The sequence below is a fragment of the Labeo rohita genome, chromosome 15 (assembly GCF_022985175.1).
Source record: "Labeo rohita strain BAU-BD-2019 chromosome 15, IGBB_LRoh.1.0, whole genome shotgun sequence".
Lineage (NCBI taxonomy): Eukaryota > Metazoa > Chordata > Actinopteri > Cypriniformes > Cyprinidae > Labeo > Labeo rohita.
The window spans coordinates 2424794-2448240 of NC_066883.1; the positions used below are offsets into that span (position 1 = coordinate 2424794).

Sequence of the window (23447 nt, forward strand, 5' to 3'; positions counted from 1 at the left end):
TAACCATGAAAAGTTAAAGCATTATATTTAGATCTGCTCCCATTGCATAAAAGCTTGCAGTGCTGAGGATTGTAGCCAATCATAGTATTGTCTTTTGAGCACACGGATGCACTCATTTTGTCATTGCGTCTTGACTTATGCATTCTTATGAACACTTTAATTATAATACAGTGCAAATGATGTAAACAAGATTCCCTAAGCAGTGAAGACAGCAGGCGTTTTGACTAGAGTGCACAACTTAGTCAATAACCTCACACTGAAAAGTGATTAACAGCTCAAGCGATTATAAAAGATATAGAATGGAAAACTCATGGGACGTTCAAGTTTACGTTTCAGGTTATAAAGGAACATGGCAGAACAATATCATGGTGATCTCATTGGTAATGCGTTTCTACTGGTAACTATTTCTCTAATGAAGTTTCTAATGAAAGTGTGAGAAGATCAACAGCGTCTTACCTTTGGACAATTATCCCAGCATTCATGAGGGTGAGTCATTGTTACACAGTGTAGGCCACACCTGTCTACTTCACGTTTTCTTATGCATTTAATGTATGTGCTAAAAGCAGAATTTCTTTGTTGTACTGGTTCTTCTTTTTTTCTCTCTCTCTCATAGGTGTAATAGTTGCGTATGAGTCCCTCAGTTGTCCTCAGTGTGATCTCAAAACCATACAGTCATTGTTAGAAAGGGATCAAATACACAAAAATGCTGAAAAATCACAGTATTAGTGGGTCCTGAAGGAATTTTCTGAAGAGCAGCAGCAGTTTAACTGTTCAGGACAAACAAGGGACTCACAAACAACTATCACTAAACAAAAAAAAAAAACAGCTCTGGATAATTCAGGAAACAACACAGTATTAAGAATCAAGTGTATGTAAACTTTTGAACTGGATCATTTTCATAAATTCAACTATTATTTTCTTTTATGGACTATATGTAAACATTTTTTTTTATGTGAAATATCTTATTCAGGTAAGTACTAAATGAAAAAATGACATGCATTTTGTATGATCCCTCTTATTTTGGTAAAATAATTAACATTTTGCATATTCAGCACGGTGTATGTACAGTTTCTCGCTGTTTCTCATTTCATAATACAAACCAATTCATTTTGCTCTGTGGAACATTAAATGTTTTATATCTGATGAACTGAACACTTTGTGAACACTCCCCGTTGGTGACTCTGTCTGGGCAGGTCATTGTTTCGAAAGATGAAACACCCAGCTACATATAAAAGGGAACGGCAACACTTGGTTGCCGCTTTCTTAACCTTCTAACATACACGTTAAATCAGTTTGGGAAACAAGATGCTGAGACATATAGTGTACTTGCAAAATGAGAATTCTGGACCTGGACCTGAGGCCTGTGTGGACCTCATAATGTAAGTGGTTAATATATTTAATTATTATCCCTCTGTTCCAAATATTGAATGAGTTTTCTTGTTTGCCTGTTTGTTAGGACATATCAAACACAAGAATCAAACTTCATATCTTTGTGTTCTGAAAAGCATCATTCTTATTTTTTGAGTCTTATAAAACCATCAGTCAGATTCCTGATGATGTTAAATATAGTTTTGGTCACACTTTAAGGTCTAGTTCTCACTATCAACTTATGCCTTAATATATTCCTACTTTGCTGCTTATTAATAGTTAGTAAGGTAGTTGTTAAGTTTAAGATTAACGGATCTACAATATGGTCATGCAGAGGTATGCAAGGTAGTTAATAGTGAGAATTGGTCCTTAAAATAAAGTGAAGCGTTAATCAAAGTGATATTCCTTGCTTGATTTTATTACTTTAGTGCTCAGAAACCCATCAACCCAAAGCCTACATTGTGATTTGTATTTCATACAATACATAACATATTTGACCATTTTTGTTTATTTTGTTGACCTTATGAGTAATGTGAAAAACGTGTTGAGCGGAATATTCAATATACCCTGTCTGTATGTCGTTGAGGCTCATTGATATGAAACCAATCAACAATAAGCTAAAATGGAGCATGATGTTTTTCTTTGTCAGAATCATTTAAATCACGCATTTCTCTGATATCTGAGTGGTAAATAAGGACTGTATACCATAAGGCAAAATAATTAAAAGAGGACTTCTCTAATTAAAACAATTATTTCCTTTTCAGAAAGTTTTAACATATACTAAATGTCCAAAACAGTCTGTAAAAAGAGCTGCACAGTGCTCTCACAACACATACTGTGCATTGCATGACAATTTCGTGGATATGTAGCTTAGATGTTTGGGTTATTTTGTTTGTTTGGAACAGGGGTCGCCAAACTTGCCGGTGTCCTGCAGAGTTTAGCTCCAACCCCAATTAGACACATCTGAACCAACTAATCAAACTCTTACTAGGCATACTAGAAACTTCCCGGCAATTTGAGGCAAGTTGGCCAAGGCCCTCCGGGACCGAGTTTGGGCACCCGTGGTCTAGAATAAGATTTTAGTCAAAATTAGATTTAATTTTGAAATCAAATCAGCCTATTTGATGCGTTAATAAAATGGGATACTCGTTTTAATACTCGTTTAAACAGTACACTTCTTTCTCTCTATGATAAAAACACTACTTCTACTGTAATTGGTCATAAATTTCTCCCATGTCCATGTCATGTAAAGTTCAGTTCAAGATCTAGCCATGGAGAGTGTGTTAGTCAGGGTAGAGCAAGAACCCAGAGAAGGTGCTGTCATCCTCGCTGCTAGAGTAGACACCGTTCCAGTCTCTCAGCGTCTCTACCCATACCTGGTCTCCAACATCCAGCTTCAGGATCACTAGATTGGAAGCCTGGTCAATGTCTTGACCTTGTAGAGTATCCCTCGAACGTACCTTACGCATGCCATTCACCACCAAAGAAGCACGCAGTGGCTTGTTTCTCACCGTGATCTGGTAGGAGAACACATAAACTCCTGAGTAGGTGCAGTTGAATTTGCTCGTGACTATGTCGTAATGGTTTTCTCCGTTGTAGAAGACCTTGTCGAACCGAACCGGGAATCCCGATGGAGGAAAAGACTTGCTTGGATACAGGCCGACGCTAAAAGCAGACCGTACTCTCAATCCGCTTTGACCCATAGAACCCTTCAGTCCCCGCAGGCCTCGGTCTCCACGTTTCCCTTGGGGGCCGCGGTCACCCTTCATTCCCCTCAGACCTCTCAAACCTTTGACTCCTGCTGGTCCACGTGCTCCTGGCTCACCCTTTGCTCCGGGAATTCCTGGTTCCCCACGTTCTCCGGCGATTCCTGGAGTGCCGTGCATACCGTGCTGCCCAGATGGACCGGGATCTCCACGCACACCTGGTGGTCCAGGATCACCTGGCTCACCTTTCTGGCCCCTCTCTCCAAGTAAACCACACTCTCCTCTATCACCCTTTTCACCCTTATCACCAGTTATGCCTTGGGGTCCCGGTAGTCCATCTTTGCCTGGCTCTCCCTGATCACCCTTTGACACATTCAAATTTGGATCTCCTTTTTCTCCTTTCGAACCTTTGAATCCTGGCAGTCCGGCCGCACCCTTCTCACCTTTAACACCCATCTCACCTGTTTAAAAAAACATATTACATTTAATTACCTTTTTTTGGTATAATATTCACAGGGACCTGATGGATAACTATGTTCACCTTTCATTCCAGCCTTTCCTTGGATGCCTGGAGATCCTGTCAATCCTATGTTTCCTTGATCTCCTTTCTCTCCTGTACATGCAATGCAATGTTATTCCAAAAGACATCACCAAGACTGCAGTGAAAATAACCAGGATAATGTCCATATTTAATCTACTGCTCAAGCATGTACCTTTATCCCCCCTTTAGATCCGGAAAAGCCCTTTGGTCCTATTGGGCCTGGCATACCTTTGGGTCCAGCTGCTCCCTTCTCTCCAGGCGGGCCTACAATATGGCATTAAACAACAAGACAGAAGCCAGGTTTTTTTTCTCACATACCTATAGTAAATAACACACTAAAGTCCAGATTTACACAATAGCTTACACCAAAGCAAACCCTTTGGCATTTAAATCTACTGTTTGGAGACACTCAGTGAAAAAATGTGCTGAAAAGGTATTGACAGTTTTTATTTTATATAAAATAAATATTTCACAAAATATTTTGGAATCAACAATTTCTATAAAAAAAAAAAGTTGATATTAAAGCAAAAAACCCTACCCTGACAGCAAGCAACCATTGAATCAATGTTAAAAATTGTTGATTTGTCAGTGTTAATTGCACTGAATCAAAATCACTTTTTCACCTGCAATTAATGTTGAAATTTTTTTTACAATTTCAACAAACCACCATTATTGTGATCAGTGTTTCAGTTGGGCTCTTCACTCTTTGTACTTTAATCTTAGGTTTTCATTGCTACTTCTAACATCGTGCTAAAATACATTTGTTGAGGCACTGGGATCAAGTGATGGTAACTAATCATTGTGAGGTTATTTAAATAATTGCTCAGGTGTGTTGTGTTATTTATGTGTGAATAATGTGTGAAACTACAGTGTGAGATTGAAGCAGTAGTATTGCTATCATACTTCTATGAATTAGCAGGCAATACTAAAAAAAAAAAAAGATTAAATAGCTGAATCAAGTAGACATCAAGAAACAGCGTATGAAACTCAAAAATGATGACAATCAAATTTTGTCACCATTTTTGAAAGATTGTCACTGTTGTTGAGGTTTGTATGATGAGTGTTGTCTAAATATTTCTGTATATTTTGTCACAGCATCTTTGCATTTGTGAAACAGAACATTTACATCATTAAGGAAAGATCAGCTCTACTCCAACTTAATTTTAAGACATCTCTTTCTTTATTAAGGCATAAGTGTTTATATTGAAACACTATTGTAAGCACTGAAAGAGAATTAATGAAACTTAATGAAAAGCAAGAGTCAGGAGCCCATCACAATAATGGTGATTTGTTGAAATTTCAACATTTCTTTCAACATTAATTGCAGGTGCAAAAGTGATCTTAATTCAATGCCATTAACACTGACAAATCTACTAATTTTAATATTGATTAAATGGTTTTCACCTGCTCTGTTGCTATCTGGAGAAGGTTTCTGGGAGATTTTATTTCAACGTTATACCAAAATTAGAGTTTTGACAAGATTTTGATTAAAAAAGTATTGTAGTAAATTTCATAATATGACACTTGACACCACCCACTGGGGGAGGAGCCTACTAAAGGATTTTTTTAAAAAGGCAAGGTAATTTACTAAAGTTTGCAGTAGTCAAATTACTGGTATTCCCCGCTCCAAAAAAAAAACAAAAAACAAAAAAAAAACACTGTACCTGTGTTGTTCGTACATTACACACATCCAATTATCATCTGCATTGCTTGTTTGTGACCCTATGCTAATTTGCACTGCTCTTGGTAGATTGCTTTGGTCAGTATGGATATGAGCTGAATCTGTCAGTAGATCACCTGCAAACCCTTCCACTTCCATTGGCCTCAAGCTAATTTGCGCTGTTTAGTAAATCTAGCCCTTAAAATAACGTATAGAATGTATGACTTCACTTGGCTGACCTGGCAGACCTATGTCTCCTTTGAAGCCTTGTGGGCCTTTCTCTGGAGGGCAGCACTCACAGAAGTTGAAGTAGCATTCATTGTAGTCTAGCGTGTAATTGTCTTTGGCTGTGGTGGGCGATGCGGTGGTGTCTGTAGGGTAGTCTATATAGCTGTCAGCAGGAACTGTAGTGCTCTCTGTGATGTGCACAGGGAAGCGCTCTCTTGTTTTGGTGTAGTCCACAATCCTTGCTGTGACCGTAGGCTTGCCAACATACACAGTAGTTTGGACCACCTCTCGAGGGGGTTTCTTGGTGTACTGGTACTTCGGCCTCTGAGTGGGTTTGATGGTGTCACACAAGGTGATAAAGGTCAGTGCTATTACAGTTATGAAGATAGCGCGTTCAAACAACATCGCCATTTTCTCTCTGTAGAGAAAGAGGAGAAATGTGAAAAAGCATTCATGGAGCAAACATCACCATGCAAACTAACCTTAACCTTAATGCATAAAAGGTGGTAAAAGAAAAGGGAGCACATGCTATTTGATTAATTTCAGTCACCTTTAGATTGCATGCTAAATAAACAACAGTACGAAACAACAGTATTGGCAAGAAAAAGAGAAGGACACTTAAATCAAATTACTGATCCACTCATATAAAGCCTAAATCAGATATGGCGTAACGTCTCTAACATTAAATGTCATTGGTGCTTGCATCATGGCATCATAATGTTAAGTCCAGTGATGTGCAAGAACCAAAGAGGGTTGATGTTACTGGTATTTTTGACTTTGTCTCTGTATACATGAATTGATCAATGTTTTAATTTGATCTGAGAATGAATAATTACTTAAATATCAGTCTGTTCATCACATAAAGTGATTGTATCTCTTCAGAAAACATTGATAAAACCACTGCAGCCCAGCTGCATTATTTTAAATGCAGTGGTAATTCAGTGAAAAATAGGAAATGAACCCCACACTGAAACTGGTTTAATGTACATGAAGGTCAATATGATATTCAATTTATATTAAATAAACATCATGTCAATTTTTGGGCTGGATTTGCGTATTTTGCCATCGCCTTTGATGTCAATTTGATGTCTTTTTCAACATTAATTGCCCACTGAGAGTTGTTTGGGTTCCTTTTTTGTTAGCTTTTAAAACTTTTGGAACTCAAATATCAAAAACTTTAAAAAGAGAAATAAAACACTTTTTCCAAACAACAACAATGGAAACTATAAAACTAAACAAACTATCAAGTATCACTTAAAAACTAAGTAAAACCCTGTTTTTTTTTTAAATGATTGATGATTAAATTTATGCCAAAAATCATTAGGATATTAAATAAAGATCATGTTCCATTTCCTACCGCAAATATATTAAAACCTAAAGGAACGCTCCACTTTTTTTGAAAATAGGCTCATTGTCCAACTCCCCTAGAGTTAAACAGTTGAGTTTTACCATTTTCGAATCCATTCAGCCGATCTTTGGGTCTGGTGGTTTTTTGGTCCAGGGTCACATTTAAGCATCAGTTATGTACAAACATCGGATAAACATTTAAAAAATAAAAAACATATTTTGATACTGTGGGTTAGAAACGTTTCCTCTCTGACTTTGACATAGCCTTCCTAGCATTGTTGGAGCACACTGGTAACCAATCCTGCTCCTGGAGAGCCTGGACTGTCCAGCAGAATTCATCCCTAACCCCAAACAAACACACCTAAACCAGCTAATCAAGGTGTTCAGGGTTACTTGATAATAACATCCAAGTATATGTTTAAGCAGGGTTGGAAATGAACTCTTTAACTCATGATGCGTTAGTCAGGTCTGGTCTAGGCGGACCAAAACGGAAGACCCTTCACTTCCACAACTGAATGGCTCATGGCTGAGTTACTCACCGCAAAGGTCTGACGGAATCATCTCACTCGGTCCAGTCTGATGACTGATGATTACTGACTGATTACTGAACTACAGCATGTGTGAAGTGAGCAGTGCCTACACCTCAGTCTTAGGATGGACTTCTCTGAACATGAATCACTGCTAGCTAAGGCACCCACTGATTAATGTTTGCATCATCTCAGTCTTACGATGGACTAATTATAAACTATTATTGGCCATAGAATTTTCCTAATGCAAATGAGATGCGAAGTGTACCTCCATTATTCTGTGTGGTCAAAGACATTTCAGAGCTTGTGTATCTGGAAGCAGTTGTGCTCATGACATGGGTGTGTTTCGGTTTAAAGTTCACAACCCTACAATACCGAAGTAAATGGAAATAATGCTTAAAGTGTTAGTATATAATTATAAAATTATTATTATTTTTTTTTTAACGTAACCTCCCTTTAAATACTTTTAAAAAAAAAAGTATGCAATTTTAAATTATGTGAAAGAATTAAAAAAATACTTTCTTGTCTACCCTTGTAATCTGGTTGAGGTTGATATGGGATTTAGAAAGTAATTATTAATAAGTAATGCAATTTTCTTTAAGTATAGTAGTCTAATTACAATGTTTTAGTAGCTAGTGATTAGTAACCTTTTTTAGAATAACTCACCTAACACAACAAATAGCAATCTAATATGGTTTAGCAGTTCCATCGTACTTGTATTTGTACTATAGTGTATTCATTTGGAAACTTTTTCTTGGTTTGTTACTTTAAACTGAATGGAAATGCTACTTTCACATGAGAACAAGTTTAATCGTTTAATTCTCTGACACATTCTTGGTCAAAATCATGAAGTGTTTTAGCTTAAATCTGTTCCACCTGTGATCAAGTGGCAGTAAAGAGAGTAAAAGTGTATCTTAAAAAAAAAACTGTTGGGAACTGTGTTCTCAGGCTTCTATAGCAGGTTCTATAAGACTATCCAGAACCTTGCTATAGTGTCTCACTATAGCGCTATAGAGCTTTGTGACATAAAATCCTGGACCCTCATGAATCAAGCCATCTAACCAACAGCAGACAGGGACAAAAAAAATACTAGTTTGGCAGCAGGACCAACGTGACACATGATCTAGGAAGAATTTCTTCAGCAACTCTCTGGCACAAATAGGTGGACAGGTGCCAAGCTCACAGCTTTCACTGATATAACACCACCTTATAGACTGATTTATCAAAGCCACTACTTGGATCAAAACTCATCAGGCTTTCATTCTCAGAATAGTTTGTGACAGGTGATGTTGGATTCTGTAGCGTTCACTGAGACCAGAAGCTGCCAGCCGAATATAACAGCCTCAGTCAGGAAATCAGAGTCTCATTCCAATCTGTTTGGTGTCACTCCAAAAAAGCTTTTGTCCAAAAGAGCACCGATAATCTCAGGAGCTCACTTCAGCCTCAACTGTTTTCTGGAGGGAAATGGCTTATCTAATGAAGCTGCTTTTGAGGTAAAATGAAGGCTACTGGCACCCAGCGACCATGACCATGATGCGTTAGGGGCCGTTCACAGAGACAGACAGCTTTTTAAAACTTAACACAGTGTTTTAAAAACGAGGATGCGACACAGCAGTCAAAGATGTCAGTCTAGCGCTTGTTTGCATAGAAAAACAGTTAAAAGCAGCACAGTGAAATACAAAAGCATGTTCTGTGTGAACTGACCCTAAGCTGTGCAATGCTTAAATTCAATGGCTCCAAATAAAGTATATGGATACAAAAATTCTTAGAACATCTTTATGATGTTGTGTGTTATTATAACATTGAGAACAAACATTCTTTGCATGACATCCCATAATTGTCCTTATGATGTTACTTGAACATATTTTTTGTAACATTTAAATAACGTTCTAATCACTAAGAAATGGGACTTTTTGATATTCTTAGAATATTAAAAATAAACATTCCCGTAATGTTTTGGGTGAAAATAAATTTAATAGAATGTTGTAAGAAACATTTTTGTTAACCTTCAAGTAACATTATAATCGCAAGAAGAACACTTTAAAGGAAAAGTCCATTTCCAGAACAAAAATTGACAGATAATTTACTCACCCCCTTGTCCTCCAAGATGTTCATGTCTTTCTTTCTTCAGTCATAAAGAAATGATCTTTTTTAAGGGAAACATTTCAGGATTTTTCTCTGGTATGGTGCCCCAAGTTTGAACTTCCAAAATGCAGTTTAAATGCAGCTTCAAACGATCCCAAATGCGGTTGTAAACGATCCCAGCCGAGGAAGAAGGGTCTTATCTAGCGAAACGATCAGTTATTTTCATAAAAATAATAAAATGTATATACATTTTAATGTCAAACACTCGTATTGTCTTGCTCTTCCCAACCTCTGTTTTTGTTCTGGTTCATGACAGTTAGTGTATGTTAAAAAACTCCCATCTCATGTTCTCCCTCAACTTCAAAATTGCCCTATATCGCTGTTTTAACTTTTTTGTTAAGGGTGTTTGATCTTCTTTGCATGTTCACTTTGCAGAGACTGAGTCGGTACTTCTGCAGCGATGTAGGATGATTTTGAAATTACGATTGGTGTTTTTCGACATACTCTAACTGTCTTGAGCCAGAATACACAGTGTTCAGGGAGAAAAGACAAGATGAGCATTAAGATTAAAAGTATTCAAATTGTATTTAAGATAATAACCGATCGTTTGGCTAGATAAGACCCTTCTTCCTCGGCTGGGGTCGTTTACAACCGCATTTGGGATCGTTTGAAGCCGCATTTAAACTGCATTTTGGAAGTTCAAAACCGGGGCACCAAACTAGTCCATTATATGGAGAAAAATCCTGAAATGTTTTCCTCAAAAAACATAATTTCTTTACGACTGAAGAAAGAAAGACATGAACATCTTGGATGACAAGGGGGTGAGTACATTATATGTAAATTATTGTTCTGGAAGTGGACTTCTCCTTTAACGTTTTGGAAACAATGTTCCCACAACGTTTTTGTAAACTAAAGTTGTTACCCAGAAAAGTATCAGTGCTAGAGTGATTTATTGTAAAGAAAGATAGCAAAAACACTTTTGTGTACTTTTTGGAGCTGATGTATCCTCTCTCATCATATCCAAGAACCTCTGGAATCAATGAAGCTGAAAAAAGCATAAAGAAAATTCAGTCTGTCTAATGTTTCAGACTGGAACTTAGGCTATAAGGTATGCGGACCACAGCAAGGTAAAGGGGCGATACCCATCTGAAACGTGAGAGGAAGGGCTGCTTTAGGAGGGTAACACTCCACCTTGACCTGCTGGTGTCACTCCACCATTCAACACAAACCCAACCATAGTGCTCACTTTACTCCTGTCCATGCAAAGAGAGGCTCTGCTGAACACAGGCCCCGGGCCACTGACCCCCCCATTCCTGAAAAGCCTTATGGGAGCGAGACAGGGTAAACCATAGGACACGGAGCCGGTATCGCAATACAACCCCAGAGCCCCTGGTGCACTACTTCACAATCAGGAGCAACAGAGCGGACAGAAATAGATGCTTTTGAGTTCTAACGATCCTCACATGGAGGGGTTTAAAATTGCAAATAAAGAGACGTGCTTTCATTTTATCAATGCGTCATGTCATGAATGCATCGTATCTGTAAAGCCTGTTTGCTCCCGTTTAAGGGGATTTGAGGAGCATGGGGCTCATGTGTCACCTGAGCTGGAGGTGTCTTTGGTAACGGTTAAGGCTGTGCTCTGCTGGTAAGCCTTTAATGGAGATCACTATGACCTTGTCAGGAATAGAGAGGCTTTTGGACTATTCACCTTTTGCTTTTTTTCTTCAAATTCCCAAGACAGACTGGAAGGCTTTTTGATTCACAGGGTTATATAAAAAAATGGTTATGTAAAAAGCAAAAACTACAACTAAACAAAACACTGTCAAAATATGTGCTATTACCACTGTTTCACCTTTTTAAATAAATAAATAAAACTATTGCATGTGTTCTTTCAATGAATATAAAGTAAAAGCATGCTTAATAATTATAAAAAAAAATGTTTAAAAGAGTTTAATGCCATACCACAGGAAGAAATTTAAAACGTGTACATAAAACATTCAAAACCATGGAAATGACGTTTTGACAAAAGCTTTTGGAAAATGGCATTTGCAATCTTCTTAAGTCAGCAAATTTCACATTTTTAAAATGTTGCTAAAGGTTCTCAGCAGAGTTTAGAAATGCACCTATACTTTACAAAGCGGATGTGAATTATACATTATATTCAGCAGAACTGCTGGCATCCAAGAGAAAAGATCAGGGATTTTCTTTTAACATTTAAATAAAATGTAAATCCAAAATGGATAATAAGTAACAGAAACTGAATTGTGATAAAATGTAACTTTCGTTCTAAGTACTCTTACGTGACCACTGCATCCTCAAACAGAGCTGAGATCAAGTCAATGAAAAGCATCATTAAATGTGTTTACCAGACAGCAGGCTTGTCTCGTGTCCAGTGGCTTCAGCCGTTTCCTTCTGATGGAGCTCAAACACTGAAGACGGCACCAGATATGTGTCTGTATGTCTTTAGCTCATGGATTTTAGAGTAGAGCAGGGGGTGTGTACTACGGTTCTGGCCCAGTGCTTCACAGTTACAGTCACCCAGACTGAACCTCAACAAAGTGCTGGGCAGTGGTGTTACCAGAACTGACCCAGAAACCTGACCCAAGCCCACAGAACACTATGCACTCTATTCACCTGTTCGTCCTTCCCATTCCCTCTTATTTCCTCCCGCTTTCTCACTTTTTCCCCCTAGACTCTCATGTAGGGCTCTGCCATTTATACAAGGACTATGGGGGAGAAATAACCTTCCATTAGAGAAGGTTGCTGCTAGACTGCCAGGAAATCATATTTTCACACCTCAGACACAAATGGCTGTAACTACTATCACACCACCTCCTACCTCAACAATTATGTTTTTCAAAGGCCGTTTCTGCAGATATTACTTTGATTCTAAATATGTACTTATTTATTGTTTCTAAACTCAGACATTTTAAGAGAGTAACCAAAAGCAGTGTCACTCAGTGGAGTGGTCAAATCTATCAAATAATGTGACTAAGTTTATTATTCTGTTAATAGTCATGAGGACACACAACACTTCCAAATTACACTTTCAAAGAAAGACCCAGGTAGGAGCAGCTATTTTTGGCCTTGTAAATATAAGTTCCTACTGTAAATACATCAAATTGAAATATTCAAATTTAGGAAAGTGTAGCATAGTGAATCGGCAATTCAGAGTTTCTGTGAATGCCCAGTGCTTTAGATTCCACCACTAGAGGGAAGTGTTTACTACATGTAAAAGTTCACGAGCAGTCTGTGTGGAGATGCAGCGGTCTAAAATAGTCTGTAAGGGGTTAAAATGCATTTTCAAATCCTGTTTAAATACACTGTTTAATGACAGAAACCTTCACTTTTACTTTAACAGATTTCATGAATACTTATGAAAATGAAGTACACTAAAGAATGTGTACTTGGTGCGACTTAATCCTAACAAGTACATAATAAACACTGTCCTTAGCAGAGAGTGAAGTCAGAACTGTACTTTGCGTGTAGTAATCTGAGCTTTTCTGTCCTTTCTGCTGTCTTTGCAGGGTTGCCAGGTTTTCACAACAAAACCCACCTAATTACTACTCAAAACTAGCCCAATCGTGTTTCGAGGGGGGTCCCCAGTTAAAAATCGCATTCCGGAGGATAAAACGCACATTTTTTAGTCAGGGTTCCCCTCGTAAATTTGTATTCCAGGGGCTAAATATGACGTTATTGGGGTTGCTTCAACCCGCAGACATTAAAAACAACCTGCGGCAACAGTGTTGAAGTAGCCCAGTTCCACGGGAAAACCACAGACCTGGCAACACTGTGTCTTTGATACTATTGAAAACAACATTCTCTTGGATAGGTCTGAAAATTATATTGGTAATAATGGAACTGCATTGGCATGGTTTACATCATACTTATTTAACCGTTATCCTCTTGTACCAGTAAATGAAGAGGTATAATATTGATGCTTTGGAGATATTATTAAGAAAAACTGATGATACTCAGTTCTATATTTCTTTCTTTATCTCACAACAGTAATGGAATGCATAGACAACATTAAAATCTAGATGACTAGTAACTTGCTACTGCTAAATTCAGTTTGTGTACTTTCTTGTGCATTTGCATTCTGTTATCTTGGAGAAAAAAACTTAGTAACAAGCTTTAACTGGTTTTAATTGGCTAAGTTTTATAGGTTCTGATTTTTTAACAGGAAGACAACAGAGGATTAGGACTAATAAGATTTTATCAGATACACTGTATAATTCAACAGGTTCATCACAAGGATGTGAACTTTCACCAGTTTTTAACACAAATGTTTGTCAGAGTGTTTAAGGTAACATTTTTTGGTAAAATATGCAGATGACATTGTTCTTTGTTTTCACATTCAGACCAGGAATATGACCAGGTTCTGCACGATTTTATCTTTTGGTGTAACAGCATAAAACTGGGTCAAAAAACATAATGATTAATTTTAGTAAGGATACACTTGCTCTTCAATCTGTGATTATTAATGAGACACGGGTGAATGTAGTAAAGAAATGCAAGTATCTTGCGACAATTTTTTATAATATGTTGAATGTCGAATCATGAATACTTATTTTGTTATTACCAAAAAATCACATGAGAGAATGTTTGTGTTATTTTTAATGTACAGAGGCCCATTCATAGGTCTGTTATAATTCGGATGTTGAAAATATTTTGCCCTTTTCTCTCTGCTGGTTTTCTGTCTATGTATATTGTCTATGAGGAACAAAAATTGTCTGCATGATACTGCAAACATGTTCAAAAATTATTGGTTTTCCCTTACATAGTCTTGAATCACCATATTAACAGTAAGTGATGACGAAGGCATGTAAAATAACGGGACAACACACATCCTTTGCATTCTGATTTTGAGCTGATGCCCCTTGGATGGTGCTCAAGGCTAATCAGATGTTCTACAAATTGTTATACATTTAAATTTGCTTTTGTGCCTAAAACAATGTATTTTTTAATAAGCACAATTGATTATTTATTGTGTGTGTGTGTGTGTAAGTATCTCAGTGTATGCATATTAAATGTTGTCTATGTGTGTGAAGCACCACTGTAGCCAGAATTAATTGGCCCAAGGGGATTAACAAAGCTTTAAACTTAATGATGCACATGGGGAGTGAAGTTTAGCCAGTCTGGTAGGATCACACAAGAGCTACTGTAGCTGAAATTGCTGAAAAGCTGATCATGATAGAAAGCAATCAGAATGAACAGTGTGTCAGAGTTTTCTGTGTATTGCCCATAATGACATCATTTCTGAATCTGGCATTTTAGGAGTCTAGAAGAATATGTTCCCTATCCATGAGTGTCCAGTGTGCACTGTGTCTGTGGCATCTGTGTGAAATAGTCAGTGATGGGTCGTGTACATTCACTCAGAAAAGCACAGGCTGTAGATGTAGATGTATTATACCTAATGATAGCTCTGTTTTGTGTCTGAAACAAATAAGGTCCCAAGGTCTCACCACTGTGCTTGATGTTTTCTCCCCATCTAATTTGAAGAGAACTTGCTCCCCTCGTTGTAGGCAAAGGACAGAATGTCTTTTGTCAAAGAAGTTCTTGTAAGCTGCATTTTCTTGCTTGTCCTTTACAGCTACTTATGAGATGTGGCCGTAAAGTTTTTCTCCAGGACAGGTAGCAGTGCAGTTCTGACACCCTGTCATTAAATGAAGGAGACTTGCTCCAGTAGCAGCAAATAGTGTGTATCTGTAGCTCAAAATGGCCAAATGAGGGTTGAGCTGCTTAAAGATACAGCCCCATTTGATCGAGGCTGCTGGTAATGTGTTGAATGCCCCATCTCTCAAATATTCCATTTAGACACTGTGGCTGCAGGTGAGCTGAGGTCTTGAATCCAGAAATCCACCACCAGATAATGTTTTCCACTAAACTACACAGGTCTGCTCCTATAGACTAGGGGAGCGCAGGGCACAACCTAACACTTTTTGAATTTCTCAGTTTGTGTAAATCCACGTGGGGTTCAGAGTATAATTGTTATGCACACTAATTTTACACTTGTCTAGTAAAAATATGTCACTTTGTTTCATAATTACAGTGTATACTTTTTCATCATTTACCTCAAAAGAAAGCAAGTGAAATGTGACAACATGCCCCGTAGGTGGGGTACACTGTAACATGACCATATGACAGCTTAAAATGTTGTCTGATCAAATGAAAAAAATATGCAAGACGGACTAAAATATTTGGTAAATAAAATAAAATGATTAACTTTTTCAAATAAAATAATTGCCTCTTTTTTTTTTTTATTAAAAATAATCAAATTTTGGAGTTTGACAATGAACACATCGCAACCATGCGTGGGACGGCCCTGAACGTGAAGCAGCTATGCAGTATAGTTGAAAACAATGTGCACAAATAGAAGAAACACATTCAGACATTCAGAAAAACACTTCCCTCCCTCCAAACACAGCTCTCATAGAACACCAGACACATAAACAAGCCAAAATGCTTTACATTTCTTGAAATAATTTATGAACATTAAACATTGATTGTCAGTCTTTATTCACCTGTTTCTTGTGGTTTCTTTTTAAAATCCATAAAAGTAAATACTGAAAATGACATGGCTAATGTCATAGAAAAGCATAGTTTAATAATAGCGGGGCACAACTGATAAATACAGATTAGAGATTAAATTAATAGCAGATTTGTCTCATTTTAAATGAATACTAAAAACTGAGATGAAAAATTTACTTCAGACAGAAATTTATTTTTACTATGGCAAAATAAATATCCAGCGATATCTTCGAAAGGCTTTTGAATTTTGTGCACTTTTTTCCTCTATATAGTGTTGATATGGCAACTAGTAAATACGGTAAATTTGGTTATGCTAGCATGTGTGGAAATATTTAAACCACGTGTGTTACACTTAACCCCGCGTTAGTTTGTGCCCCGTGCTCCCCCCTACTCCTTAATACTCCTGGGTGGTAGTGGTGTGGTGATCAGTGGCTCCTTTCTCTGGGTAAGTCTGTGCAGTGAGACACTTTCACTTGAAGATCAAATCCAATGCCAGGCCACCAGTCTGCCATTCTGGCTTTTCCTCTACATTCATTTAGCCCTTGGTGACCATCATGCAAGCTGTCAAGGATCTCTTGTCATTGTACCATGGGAACTGTCCCCACGTAAAAGCAGTTCTTCAGTCTCCAACAATAATGCTATTTTGGAATAGTGATCATTGAATTCATATGGCACATTGTGTGGCCAGCCTTTCTTTATGAAATGCATTACTTTCCTTAGGTTGGAGTCATTGTTTGTGGACTTGTGAACGATGTTTGTATTAGACTCTGACATCAACTTAGTCTGAATTACAGCCTCAACATCCTAAGCTTGTACATCCTCCTGACTGTCTGAAATTATTAACTCAATGATTGGGTTGTAGCATGAGAGTTGCCACAGAGTGGCACTGAGCCCAAAACTACAGGTATTGTAGAAGTCCAGAGTTGGAGCAGAGGATAACATCGACTAGCACCATCAAGCCTGCAGAAGTTTGCAAGATAATCGAGAGGGTGCTCGCTGCAGAGCCAAATGGGAGGAGCTGGAGCTCTAGCTCCCCCTCGCTGGGTGTAATGGGTGGAAGTAAACACCCCAACTTCACCCTAACCCTACCCCTTACCCTACCGCTAAACATAACTCTATCTATTTAGTTCCACAGAGGTGGAGCTGGAGGTGATTTGGCTCTGCAGTGAGCACTACTTGAGAAAATCATGAATCAAGCAATGCCTGGTCTTTAACCATCTCTCTGCACTGGCTGGCTGTAAACAGTGCAACAAATTCAAGACTAGTAGACCCAAGCACTCTCCCTTAGACTTACATTAACACTGTGGTCAGTGAAAGAATGAGACACCTGGTGGTATCCTCACAGCATGGTCAAAGTTCACATTCACCTTCACACACTGACTAAACTGCTGAACTGCAGAATCCACTGCAAACTAAAAAAAAAAAAGCACACACCTCCTCTGGGCCTTGTTGAATTTTTACTAACATTGTACGATTCTGGTGTTTGTAAAAATGTGGTATAGAAACATTACTCTCTATTGGGTTACTGCTTCTGCTTGAATTTCCCATTTGCAAAAGTGTTCTCTTAATGAATAAATGCACACTGTATTAACAATTCTTCATTGTGCGGTTCACAGTACTGGAATGATTCTTGACTGCAATAGGGTGACAAAATTATTGAGACTGCACATTCAGTGCTTTTTTTTTCAAATAAAGCAATTCATGTTTATTTCTAAAGCACATATAAAAACAATAAATGCTGATCAAAGTGCTGCTTAAAAAAACAGTACTAAAAAAACAGCTACTAAAATTCATAACATTTTTAAATTGATTCAAAAGCCAAAAACAAACATTTTTAGAGTAGATTTAAAAGCATCAGTATTTGAGGAGAGTACCTAATGTGGATCATTCCATAGGCGTATTGTGGTGATTAACAAAGCACATGCACTGTTTAATTTTAAACAACCTAGACCTAGTCAACAGAGGCCTTAAAGGTCTAGTGTTTTCTTTGGTGGGAGAGGTGATATATTGAGATGCAAGACCATTTTATCAAATTACCTATTAAATCAGATTGAAATATTTGACAATATACAAGGATTCAATAAGCAGTAAAGCAGCCAGACTGGTTTTCTAAGTCTTTGTTACTGGTGCCTAGAAGGCTTATCAAATACCACTGCAACAGTCTGGTTTTCCTACACGGCTTCCTGAAGACTTTAGCACACCTGACAGCTGGATTTGAATTCTTTCCGAGGCATTCTTTTTTACAAGACATGGGGTTTTTTTTGTTGTTTTTTTTCATGGCAATAGCCTTGCGGACAGTGCGCCAACATATGGTGTGTGGCCTGTGTAAATCAGCAGATCATATATCCACCGCCACCCTTGTGTGAAACTGAGGATGAATTATTAGAAAGTTTGACAGTTTTGTTAAATGCTAATGCTAACTATTTAGAACAGAGTATAGTGTTAATTATATTAAAATTTGGAAGTTGTGTTTATGGATTTGATATATAATCATTACAATGATAAGCACAGTATGAATTCCTCAAGCATTCTATTTTTTATAATACAAATAAATAAATAAATAAAAAAGGTACAATACTGTTTCAATATCAAGGAATTTCTCAAAAACCTCTCATTGACATGTTAGTATGTTGTACAACACAAAAAGAGAATTTTGAAGAACCTTCACGCAGCCACACATTCTAGCCTAATTCTAAAGATAACATCATTTGAGTTTTATGAAAACTTTCATATACATACATTTTCATATAACACAAAGTCTAGGTGACATTCATTCAGTTCATTTACAACATGCACACATTCACTTCTCACCTGAAAATTGTTCAGTGTTTCTTTGTGCACGGTTACAAATTAAATTTGACATACTCTCAATTCAAAACAGCAAATGTCCACAAAAGGTGAGTATAATTTCCCTGGAAATTACTGTCAATAAGTGTACCATTTATACCATAAAATAGCATGGATACATAATGCATTTTTACCTATACTTGCACCTTACCTGCAATGTATTTTGGCCGTAACTAATTATTGGTGGATAAATGTCAATTGTGATTATGGCGCCCTTCACTCCATTGATATTTTTGTCTTTCAACTGTTTATTCACATATTTATTCATGTAGATACAAATCACTCTGAAGAACGAATGACTTCTAAAAACAGGGGATGAACTTATCTGGTTCTAAACTTGAACGAATGGATTGATGCTTTGGGAAGAGAGTTGAATGTTAGTATGTACACTCGTCATACAGCTCATTGTGCCTGCGCTTAAAAGATTTGTAGTATTTCCACAACACTTTTGATTATGTGGCTTATAGACTAGTAAACCAGTACACTCCCACACAACTGAGAGCCACAGTGACCTTTGACTTTCATTTTCTATAAAGGAAATACATGGGTAATGTATATTTCCTTTATGGAAAATATGCTATACTAATAACATAAAATTATGTAATTTGACATTGACTATAAGCTTATACCAATATAAGTGTTAAGTCTGCTGTGTTATCTTATCATACATAATGCAGAGGTCCTCAACCAGGGCTTCTCAAGATGACTTAAACAATGACTTAAAACAAAACAAGCATTAAATTACAACAAAACAACTAAAAATGAAGATATGTTTTGACCAGGATTCTCCAGATTTACAAGTCATGCAAAAAAAAAAAAAAAAAAAAAAAAAAAAAAAACAGTTCTATTTATGCTACATTGTAAACATATTAAAAAAAAAAAAAAACAATCAATCAACCAATCAATTCGTATTTCGTGAAAAATTACTCCACAAATGTAATTTTAGTGACTCCATTTTTGTATTAAAAACAAAACTTTTTGATATGCAAATTGTTTGTTTGTTTGCAAATATAGTAAAATACAGAAATGACCCGACTGCTGTCAAACATCCATGCGGCAGGTGACGTCACAGAGTACCGTACTGCGGCTACAGCATCATTACCGCAGAGAGAGAGAGAGAGAGAGAGAGAGAGAGAGAGAGAGAGAGAGAGAGAGAGAGAGAGAGAGAGAGTTCCGCTGCGCTGCGTTCTGTATCACATGTTAGAAAAACACAGGGAGCTTCTGAATGCGTTTGATCTTTCCTTTTGCCATTCTAGTCCTTTGCACGCACGCACGCACTGACACACAGGTGAGAGTAAATTCGAGAAGTGGGAGTGGTGCGTGTGTTTAACTGGTAGAGCAGCTTCGCAGCGAGACCACATACACTACACTACACACTCACATCACATCACAGACACTCTTCACTGCAGCGTTACCCGCGGAGGTGAGTGACTTTACATGACTCTCATCAGAGCTGCTAACACATTTACCGAGACTTAGAATGACTGGAATGTTCATTTGGTGTTGCTGAATATCAACAATAACTGTGTTGGCCATTATAGTAGCTCTGTTATTACTACAACTACGCAACTTACTATTACAACTATTACTACAAGTCACAACAACAGCTATGCCAATTATAATGATTTAAAGTGTTTAAAAGACTAAATGCAGTCATAACAGGGCACAGGGACACATTATGGATATTTCTCTCCCATGCATGGTTGAAATGTTATCATGCATGTTTACATTGCATCTTATATTTGAGGATAGTGCATGAAAAAAGCAAACTGTCTGTCTGACTAACAACCAGTGCAACAAAAAAGACCGGTGTGAAATGATGTTTAATGTTTCTGTTGTTGCTTGGATATGGAATTATGACTTGACAGTTGACATTGCTACCATTGTTATGTATAATCAGTTTTGTTTATGCTTTCTATGTGTCATCTAGACTTCAAACCACAAATGAAACGTATTACATCGATGGCTGTAGGGATCTGAATATAGCGCTGTAAAAAGATTTATGTGTTGCATGTAGTAATATCTAATTTAATTGGTTTTATTTAAATCAGAAATCGATCATGAGTTAAAAAAACAAATAAAAATCATTATTTGTTAACTAAATGTTTTCATTTTATGCAGTAGGACAATATATAGCCTTGTTATGTGATTAATAATTTACCATAATAACGACATTTTAAGTGGAAAACTGCAACCCAGTTGTTGTATTAGTTTGCATTTTTATGAGCAAGAGTGTAAATGTTTTCCTTGTTGTTGACACGAGTTCGCAGAGAGCGAGCAAACGTGTTCCTGCGGTGTTTAGCACCTGCATGCAGGACGTGCTGCACCTGAGCAGCTGCTGGGCTGTCGATCGCTCCTGCAGGGCTTTACACATGTCGAAGGTTCACCTTTACGTGCCCTTGAGCTTCACATCAACAATTAGCAAATTTAAACACAGTTCATTTTATCCAAGCACTCATGCGTAGTTTGCCTTACAAAGGTCAGATAGACCCTGATACAATTATTGCTTGGGAACAATAAACTACCAATAAATGAATAATATCATAACAGTTATAAGAGGTTACAACAAAAGACTCACTGACTGTCCATTTGTCATTACAGGACATGTTTTTAAGCTCTTAGAATGTTAGGGTGTATCATTAATGTTTGTTTCACATGAAGAAATTGTTATCGGTAGTATTAGACGGCGGCCCTCAAAATAAATAGTGGAATACACGAGCTGCCTAAATGACGCAGAGTTACTCATTCATGTCATAAATTCATGTGGTGTCATTTGAGATCCATATAAAGACATATACCACTCCTAAGCACCATTATTCCACATCGTTTCATCTGTTGTGTCTATTGTGATCTGTCAGTATGTAAGGAAGCGCCTCACCCTGTTGTCTTCCCCCCAGCATCTTGTAGAGAGGCCGTGTCGGCATCCTCCGCATGGATATGAAGAATATGAGAGAGTATATGGGCTGGCTGTACTATCAGTACCTGCTCATCACAGGCATTTATGTGCTGGAGCCGTGGGAACAGTCCATCTTCAACACAGTCCTCTTTACTATGGTGGCCATGGTCATTTACACCTCTTATGTGTTTGTGCCTATTCACGTGCGGCTGGCGCTGGAGTTCTTCTCGGAGCTGGTCCGGGGTCAACCGGAGAGCACCGTGGCCCTCATGAGCTAACGATAATGGAAAGACGTTGTTGTTGATCTGCTGTGTGATTATCGGCTTGAAAACTCTTGTTTATTTTCTACTCAGGAACAAACAAGCCAGATGAAATGAGGTGTTGTCAAAAGCCATGTTCAAGTCTTCCACGTTTGCCTGGATTCCTGCCCCATCGTGGGATTTTGTATGCAAAGATTTGGATGGATTCCTGTCTGATTGCTGGGAATGAGGTTTTGCATGAGATCACTTATCACATACAGACACTACTTTGTGATTAACGTTCTCGTCGTCACTGCTTGATAATAATGAAATCATGATTCGGACTCTATATTAGGAGTCTCTGATCAGAATGAGATATTATGATTATTTGCCCCAGTGCAAATTAAAAGTCATTGGATATTTTTATTTTTTTTATTATTGCACACTGAATTTTATATTCTGGATTTTTTGTAATCATCTATGCAATGTGACTGCACTTCATTAAAGTATATACATGTGTATTTTTGAATACAAATTGCTGCACTTGATCACAAATCAGTAGGCTGTCAATAGAGCCCACTGTGTTGAGTGGTTCTGATGGTGGTGGGATTGTCTTCCATCATTTCTTTAGTCACTGCTGCTGATATAGAAATGCATGCACACAAATGTTTGCATGTAATCTGTGCCCCTCAGATTTGGGATAAGCGACATTCACAGATTTTTAGGCACTTGTACATTTATTTATAAAATACTTTTGGCTAACGTTTTCAGACGCTAAAAGAATGTAGTTCTCTCAGCTCAGCTGATCACATTTTACCATGTTTAAATCAGTTCCACAGATTCCCTTTTTTGGCCTTATGAAATTATCACTGGAGATACCAAAATTCTTTTTTTTTCTTAATTTGAGTCTGGATGTCACTTGCATTAAATGACTTTTTTTTTTTTTTTTTATTATTATTTCACTGTCTGTGTGATGTGATGTCAAAATACGCCTCAAAACACAATGCACTGTCAAGTAGTATAGAGTAACACTTTTCATATGTGTATAATAGCGTATTTTTCATAAATAAATAAATTTCACAAAATATTTGTCATTTTTTTCTGTACCTTTAGGATATAAAACTTCTGTGACCTCAAAGGATATTTTGACAATGTTGTAGGACTTATAAGCTGATTTCATCTACAAGGAACATTTGTTTATATATATTTTGGAATTGTAAAGCAGGAAAGCAGCCAAACTGGTTTTCCGAGTCCAAAGTTATTGGTGCCTAGAAGGCTTATCAAATAGCAGTCCAACAATCCGGTTTTCCCACCTTGTTTTCTAAAGACCTCAGCACACCTGACAGCCGGATCTGAATTCTTTCCAAGGCATTCTTTTTCACAAGACATGCTTTTGTTTTTGCAGTGAAATCTTGCCTGTGTGAATCAGCAGATATCATATATCCATCAACATCCTTGTGTGAAACTGAGGA

The 23447-nt window shown here is 37.5% G+C and overlaps 2 protein-coding genes across 2 annotated transcripts; one reads left to right on the forward strand and one right to left on the reverse strand.

Annotated features, from left to right (window-relative positions):
* Nucleotides 1-1777: 1777 nt before the first annotated feature.
* Nucleotides 1778-21214, reverse strand: otol1b (otolin 1b). Its single transcript, XM_051129730.1, is given in 6 exon segments — nucleotides 1778-3535; nucleotides 3616-3687; nucleotides 3788-3797; nucleotides 3800-3879; nucleotides 5515-5921; nucleotides 21168-21214. Coding segments are annotated over 6 exon segments (1500 nt in total). The 3' UTR covers nucleotides 1778-2651.
* Nucleotides 20015-22830, forward strand: sptssb (serine palmitoyltransferase, small subunit B). Its single transcript, XM_051128580.1, has 2 exons — nucleotides 20015-20263; nucleotides 21738-22830. Exon 2 carries the CDS (start codon nucleotides 21772-21774, stop codon nucleotides 22012-22014), a length of 243 nt encoding a protein of 80 aa, XP_050984537.1. The 5' UTR covers nucleotides 20015-20263; nucleotides 21738-21771; the 3' UTR covers nucleotides 22015-22830.
* The last annotated feature ends 617 nt before the right edge of the window (nucleotides 22831-23447 follow it).